Source organism: Lytechinus variegatus, chromosome 4 (assembly GCF_018143015.1).
Source record: "Lytechinus variegatus isolate NC3 chromosome 4, Lvar_3.0, whole genome shotgun sequence".
NCBI classification, from domain to species: Eukaryota; Metazoa; Echinodermata; class Echinoidea; order Temnopleuroida; family Toxopneustidae; genus Lytechinus; species Lytechinus variegatus.
In genome coordinates this window covers 63,171,579-63,179,853 of record NC_054743.1, presented here as the reverse complement: position 1 = coordinate 63,179,853, position 8,275 = coordinate 63,171,579, and the positions used below count along the sequence as shown (strand labels likewise).

Genomic DNA, 8,275 nt, shown 5'->3' with positions numbered 1-8,275 from the left:
GGTCCACTCCAAGATAATCACTTTTTTTATTCTCCCATATTGCAATATTCTTATGCGAAACTAAATTTTCGTGATACCCTACTATGAGAACATAAAATTAGGTATAAAAGAAATCCACCTGTCTTCATATTTTTTTAAATATACTTTTCCAAAAAAATATGTGTGGACCTAACCCCTTTTGAAAAAAAGTGATTTTTCTTTGCCATTTTAGATCACTTTTTAATGGGAATTTGAACTTCTTTGGTATCATCTCATAGAGCTACTAAAAATCTATACATTGAAACAAAAAAAAATCAAATTTGATGAAAAAATGGACCTAACCCCTTTTGCAAGTGAGCTCTTCATATATATATACATACATTTTTAGATGACTATACACAACTCTGATAGATAAAATGGACTCAAGGATCATCGGAGGTTACAGGGTCTGTCAGAGTAAATCATGTATGTAGAGATCATTTTTATGTACGAGGGAAGTGTGAGTGAAAGGGGATGTAGGTCGTAGAACAGTGTAAATGCCATCAATTTCTTCACACGCGGGAATACTTTGCCTCATCCTGACTTCCCGATTTCAATGCCATTTCATTATTCACGAAAAAAATGTTGTCCTTGGCTCTGTGAACAGGATGAGCCCTTTGTTTTATAAGATGCTGAATTTCATTTATTCATCCATTTAGTAAACTAACATTACCTGAAACACTGTAATAAACAAAATTATACAGCCCTCAATGGTACTATGTTGCTGATTCGGAATTGTGCGCGCGACTCTTGAAGCACACTTTGCAAATCGTGCTCGGAAAAAAATATTGAGTGAATTATTCACTACTCGGAGGGAGTGAATATATTTCACTCGATTAAAAGTGACTTTCACCCCCGTTGATTGAATTTCACCCTTTTAATGCGAAATTAGACGAAACATGCATATTATGTTCACTCAAATTTCACCCCAAATTTCAAGCCGAGCGATCATTTACATCACTTCCAAGGGGAGTGAAATGCGAATGAAAATTCCATGACTCTTTATATTCATATGTTTATATGTTCCCTATTCTCCCTCATATCCTAGTGATTTCATAATCATATTCTTGATATCTATATATTTTCACGATATTTCTTTCCTTTTATCTTTCAGGGTTTGATATATACGACACCTGTACGGATCCTAATATCGCTGTGAGGAACTCGGTCTATTTCATCGCAACACAAGATTCCAAAAACTGTGAGAGGTGAGTGGACCTTGAGAAGAGACGGGAATGCTGCCCCGCTTCCATTTCAAAGGGGCATGATAAGTTTAATTATCAGTCATAATACACGAGACCCATCCGAAAGCTTACAAACCATTTTTGTTTACTTCAGAAAGTCAGATCAAATAAAGAAGTGTAGTTTTTGTTAAAACCATCCAGAATACAAAAGAGGGAAAGGGAGATTGAGAGGTTGATTGAAAAAGAGGGGGGGGGGGAGACTCAATTAAAAAAAATCAATGGCACTGAATGATTTGAATTAAACTCCGTCAGACTGGTAATGACTTGTCGTAGATGGGGTATTCCTACAGAGCGGATATGGACACGAAGCCTTGTAAAGATGAAATGGACCAGCCAATTATACCCGAACATAAAAGTCAGATCACACGACGACGAAATTGCCTTTAATATAGGAGAGGCCTATCGTTCACTTTGTGATCATTTATGAAAAAAGGACTATTGTGTACTTGAGCAATAGAGCTGATAATGAAACGCGATCAAGAGATAGATTGGATTGAACAGTATCTTTCGTGGTGTAAAAGGTGCAGTCCTTAAAAGGGCCGTAAACCAGATGAGCTTGATGAATTTGATGAGACGAGATGAAAAAGTAGCGTTGAGTTCAAGATGAGAAGATACGTTGAGTTGAGAAGTCCATGCAGCGGTGATGGGTGGGTGGGTGAGCGGCGACGAGCTAGATGATCGTAGGATTGATGAAGCGATGAGTCGTCTTGACGCTCTGAGCAGCTTGACCTTCCGTCATCGGAGCGTTTCATGAACGGACCTTTACGTCTAACGGTTTGTCCGGCGACAAGTCATGTTTTATCCGACGATTACCATAGCAATAGTAATTCTCTGTCACTCAAAGTCAAGGAAACTTTTCAGATCCGGCAACTTATCAAAAAACAAATGAAATGTTGCCGAGGAGTTCTGACGTAATCCTCTCCCACGCTATCTTCACCACCATTTAAACCTTCAAAGATCGCTTGGAAAAGTAAAATCGTTGTTTACATTCATGATTTATAACCCCTTACAATAAAATTGTAACCAGTTTCTCATGTTCTTCTCATTCCCAAATCCAGTGAGACCAGCCCCCAATCCATCGCTGCTGTGGTAGGACCGACAACAAGCAGCGCAGCCGTCTCAGTGGCAAGTCTCTTTAACCTCTTCACCTTACCGGAAGTTAGCTACGCTGCCACGAGTGAAATACTCAGCGAGTCAAGATTCAAGTAAGAGCATCATGGGGACTCTAATCGCAGAGTTGGTATCGATCTAATCAATATCAAATATGGAAAGCCAGCAAAATGATTATTTAGAATGGAGAACATGCCCATTGTGGCCAAGGCCTCGTCTTATGAAAAATTGGAACCAGTTCAACCAATTTTGAGTTGGGAAAAACAACAACGCTGTTTAAACTTAATTTTATTTTATGTACAATCAAATGTTCCCAAAGAATGATGACATGTGCAGTTTATATAGTTATTTGAAATTCAAAAATTCGAATTAATGATAATAAAAATAATTATATTACACACTTTAAATAAACAATTTTGTTATAACAAGACATAGAAATGTGAAATCATTTTCAGGGAAGGGATTGTCTGTAGGATAGTTTTACCCGACACACTTACATTACTTCCACCCATTCTTAGGCTGAAGTCAAGCGCACTTTTACGAACAGTTCTACCAACATCTGCTAATATGTCATACTTATGTGAAAAATTACAGCTTCGTACGCCCCCTCTACCATGTCTACTTTAACAGCTAAACAACAATCATGATTATTGTATCTTTGCAGATATTTCACGCGGACAGTCCCAACTGACACGTTCCAAGCCCGAGCCATGGCCCATCTCGTCCACCACTTCGATTTCCACACCGTAGCCCTCATCGGCAACGACGAAGGAGCTTACGGTGTGAGCGGCGTCTATATGTTCGAAGATGAGGCCTCCAAGTTCAACATCTGCATCGCCTACCAAAATATCTTCGGCGTCAGCGATGACCAGTCAGACTTTGAGGAAATCGTCAACGATCTCAGGTTTGTGGTCGTTGACAGTGGCATGTAGCGATCGTGGGTAAAAGAACGCAAATATCTCAAACCCTCGCAAACCTTTTGCAAAATGTGAGAAGGGAGTGTTGAACAGAGAATGCTTAACAAGAACCTAAATCCATGGGACCTATTCCTCCTACCTTCTCACTTTGTTCGATCCACTCGGAGTATAGCATTACTTGGTAGTCATTTGTTGATTTTCTTATATAATTGGTTGAATAACACGGAAACTTGAAAAGACATTATATATTAACAAAATGTTGTGAAACGATTTATCTGAGCATGTTATCCTGTATAAAGATATTTTTATAAATAACAAAATTTAGACATTCAAATGTGGGTTTATGTTCTTGTTGCGTCGTATGTAAATAATGATGTCGTTATTGTTGATGCTTTTCGACATATGCCATTACTTATATTTCTTTGAATTACTGCAGCAACCTCAGTGATAACGGTTTTTGGCTTTTCTTTTGCAGGAAAATCCCAGATGTTCGAGTAATTGTTGCCTTTGCGAACGAAGCCCCAATGAGTCGGCTTCTCAACTATTTCGCAGACCACAATGTCACTGGATACATGTGGATAGGCAGTGATGGTTGGGGAGCATCGAAAACCATACTTGACCCTCGGATATCCCGTATCACCAACGGAATGATCGGAGTCTTCCCGCACACCGAGACCATCAATGGCTTCGAGGATTACATCTTAAATCTAACCCCAGAAGCCTTGGACTACCAGGATCCATTCTTGAACGAGTACTGGCAAGAGTTCTTCCAGTGTTACCTTCCAGGTGTTTCCGAGATGGATGTTCACGAATACGGTAGGAAATGCACCGGGGAAGAGTCGTTTTACAGTACCCGTCCCTTTTCCAACACGTCCTTAGTTTCTTCCGTTGTGGATTCAGTTGAGGTCGTAGCTCGCGCCATGCACACAACACTCAATTGCGATGATGGACAGTGTGATTCGCGCGAAGATGTCGGTATCCCAGGCGAAGTTTTGATCGAGTGCATGAAGAATGTAGATTTCATGGGCCACTCGGGCTACAGGTTGTCTCCAAACGAGCGCGGAAATCTAGCAGGAGATGCCTGGTATGACTTCTATAACTTGCAACCAAAGTACCCCTGCTCGGAGGAGTTTCATCTCAAAGTCGTCGGGTTCTGGAAGGAAGCTGATGTTTCGATCTCAAACTTGGAAGAGATCTACTGGCCGATGACAAACACTTGTACTTCGGCATCTTCCAGACCCAGATCGATATGCGGAGAGACGTGTTATCCAGGTACCCGACGCATTTCTCTTGACATCAGCAGTTGCTGTTGGATATGTGTGCCTTGCTCCAATAACCACTTCAGCAATGAGAGCAATGCCTTATCTTGCTTTCCGTGTAGCGATGAACAAATATCAAACGAGGATCGAACGGAATGCCTAGACTTACCTTATGCCTTTACAGAACTCACATCCAAGATCGGTTTGGCTGCTTTAGCTATTGCCATCATTGGCTGGCTGATATGTGTCGCCATCGTCATCATCTTCATGCTCAAAGAAAACACAACTATTATTTTCCATGCCTTTGCGCGCTCCTGGACCTTTGTGCTACTAGGAATCGCCATGACGTTTTTCACTGCAACACTCTCTGTCATCCCCGCCTCGGAGCTGACTTGCCTTATCGTAGCAGGTACCCAGCTATTGCCAGTCTCTATCACAGAAGGAAGCCTTATTCTCGCTGCCTACTGCACCTTCAATAAGAAACATGTCCAGCTTAATAACTGGGCGCTCTTCATGATCGCCATCCTCTTCGTTCACGGGCAATGCATCCTGGTCTGGATGTTGACCAGCCGTCCCGTAGTCACCAAGACAGTCGATCGCGACCACCGCCTCGTATACGTTGACTGCGTCAGCTCTGGTAGCTACGACGGCATCGTGGTGGTCATCACCTACTGTATCCTGCTCGACATCATCGGGATATTCGTCTCTTTCAACATCCGAAACCGCGACAAAAACTTTCAAGAAGGAAAGTTCATCTTCTTTTCATTCATCATTCAAGTCATGGTGTGGGTGACCATAATGGTCATTTATTTAGTGCTACCAAGTGGTCGGCTTTATCGAACCTTTGTGCTATCTTTTGGTCTCATGGTTTCGAGCGTTGCCAATCTGGGCTGTCTCTTTGTGCCAAAACTTTACGTGTTAAAGTGCAAACCTGACATTAATCCACCGATCAAGAAGAGGTATAGAGATCAACTTTGGCAGTGGAAGTTTAAGAGGAGAGACGGAGAAGATGAAGTTACAGCAGAGGCGAGATTCGGCGAATCAATACGGGTAACTTATTATACAGAAACGGTGTTCTTCATTTTAATAAGTAGCTTTCGAAAGCAAGACGAGATGAATGGGTGGTGTATGCATGCATTTCAAAGTTAGTACTTGCGTCCTCATACTTACTGTCCGTAAGAGCTAGAGGGATTCATGAAGAGTTTTGCCACTGAACTTTACCGACTTGCCAATTAGCTGCAAGTATCTCCTAAAGCATTTAACAATTGTCACTGAGGATAAAGGACAAAACTTTTTTTCATGAAGCGATCTACGGATTTCGAAAGCTTACTTATCCTGCTAATACGTAGAAAAACCCCAACATATTCGTAAAATAATTTGTCACTCCATTTGCCCCTTCTCGCAAAATTTTGAGAAATTTTCGCTAAAGAAAAAAGATGGTTGATTCAGAGATAATCTTGTTAATATATTGCGTGCCAATTGCTTGTTATGTTTATGAAACAAAAGTTTGGGGTGTAAATTATGTTTAGAAAGAAAGTGCCCTTGTGCTATTGTGCTATCGTAAAAAAAAATATTGACTGACACAACTCATATAGACCCTTTCCGAATGCCTTTCCGTAAAATGATTTTGTTATATATATATATTTTTTTATTCTTAAACAGAGCCATGCTGCACGCAGTGCAATACTAAATAATTACAGAAAAGCGTTAGCTGCCATACGCGATGAGACGGCCCAGGCTATACGAATGTATGGTATCTGCAACGATAGAATAGATGATATGAAATTAAGGTGAGTAGAGAGAGAAAAGGTGGACAAATCAATTAATTGTAAGCTTAAAGAAAAGGTAATCGGTCAATAAGAAAATGAATCAGTTTTTAAGACAAGTCCACGGTCTACCTCAACCAAAATTTGATTAGCGTGAAAAGCGAAAAATCAAAGGAGCAGAACACAAAGTTATGACATTTTTTAATTTTGCCTATTTTGTCGACAGAGTTATACCACATTCTGGCCGGTATGTAAATGAGGCTACCGATGGTGGCCCTCACTCGCTATTCTATTCATGTTATATTATATTATATGAGGAACAAATTGTGTTTCCCTGATTTTTCACTGAAACAAGGTTTGATTCCTCTCTGGTATTGCCATCGTTGAAAATATTTTTATTGGATGATAATTATGTCTTCTTAATATATGATCTCATTTATTATAAAAAAAATAAAATGATGATGTAGAATTTGGTCTTCATGTGTACCCAGCTGAATTTCTCAGTTCGAACATGACTTAATATTATTCATCTCCAAAGTCATCATACCACTCTGCTCTCATTCTTGTTCTTTCAGACACAGACGAAAGATGGAGGAAGTTTCCATGACAACCAACAGCATTAAGAGTAGCAGGGTGCAACTTGTCCTTTCATCGCCTTCAATCGAAGTGACGTATTGCTGACGTCACGAAATTACAATATTAAAATACATCTTAAGCTTGAAATAATACAGTAAATTGTATTGTTCATTTTTACTACATAATTGTTTATTGATGGTGCTAGGTTGGCAGTTGAGCGTACACGATAGTCACCTAAAAATACGATTTTTTGTAATACGTTGAGTCGGTGTAAAGTTGCTAACTAATTCTGTTTATGTGTATTGTGAGATTTCTAAAGATTCACTAAGTCCTGTTAAAACGACGTGCACATTTCTCAGCTTTTGTTCATCTTGTACTCACTGAATAAATAAATGTCAATTCTAATTCATCTAACAGCAAATAGAAATGTAGAAAATAATAAATTTTCAAACTAGCCTTCTGATCATGGACGCTTCTGGAGATCATCATGTGACAGTTTTCCACCACAGACTTGGACATACTGGACGAACTGATAACGAGGTTTTCTGAGTGCGACGCAAAACTGTTCTCCAATGTTTCAGTTGACCCCCTCCCCTTTCGAATTATAAGGCAAATGATCGTACAGAAAAATGTGAAATTCGGTATTAGGTTAATTAATCTAACAAACAAGCAAACAAACAACCATAAAACACTACGACATGAATATGCTGATAGTCCTAACCTGAATATTTGCAGGAAATTCCCGCGCTCAAGACCCGGGCTCAAGATCTGCGGTTAATCCATGCCCGTGAATTTATGGTATGCTGCCACCATCGTTCCAAAATATATAACCAAATACCCATGTACTTCAAGTAAAAAAGAATAAACGATTTATTGAACCTGGTTATCTATACACTGAAAAAACTCTGGTGTTGATTTAAGACCAACCCGGAATCTATATAGGTCCCTATCAGAGAAATGTTAAACAACACCAGTTTCGTTTTAGTCTAACACCAGATAGATGCTTGTACAACACCAAGTAGTATTAAAACAGCATAGGTTTCATTCCAAACTGGTGTTGTTTCAATACTTCTCTGGTGTGGACATATATAGATTCCGGGCTGGTGTTAAATCAACACCGAAGTTTTTGCAGTGTATGGCCCTGAAAACACTTTACACATTCCTTTGTACTGACGATCGGATTTTGTTCAACAGTTGTGACAAAAATATTAAAGAAGTTAAACAGCAGTGCTAAATGTTAAAGAAGTTAAACAGCAGTGCTAAATGTTACTCTCCTGGTTTAAAAATCAAAACTTGCAAAGGTCCCAGTCATGTTATAACCCACGATGTACAAACTTTGCACAGGTTGCTTAATATAAACTTTTAAAAAGTAATACCATTTGATA

The 8,275-nt window shown here is 39.6% G+C and overlaps 1 protein-coding gene across 1 annotated transcript; it reads left to right on the top strand.

Moving 5' to 3' along the window:
• Window positions 1–395: 395 nt before the first annotated feature.
• LOC121413152 (extracellular calcium-sensing receptor-like) lies at window positions 396–7,752 on the top strand. The gene is made up of 7 exons (XM_041605914.1): window positions 396–435; window positions 1,133–1,226; window positions 2,321–2,467; window positions 3,037–3,276; window positions 3,765–5,598; window positions 6,211–6,338; window positions 6,890–7,752. Exons 1-7 carry the CDS (start codon window positions 396–398, stop codon window positions 6,993–6,995), a joined length of 2,589 nt encoding a protein of 862 aa, XP_041461848.1. The 3' UTR covers window positions 6,996–7,752.
• The last annotated feature ends 523 nt before the right edge of the window (window positions 7,753–8,275 follow it).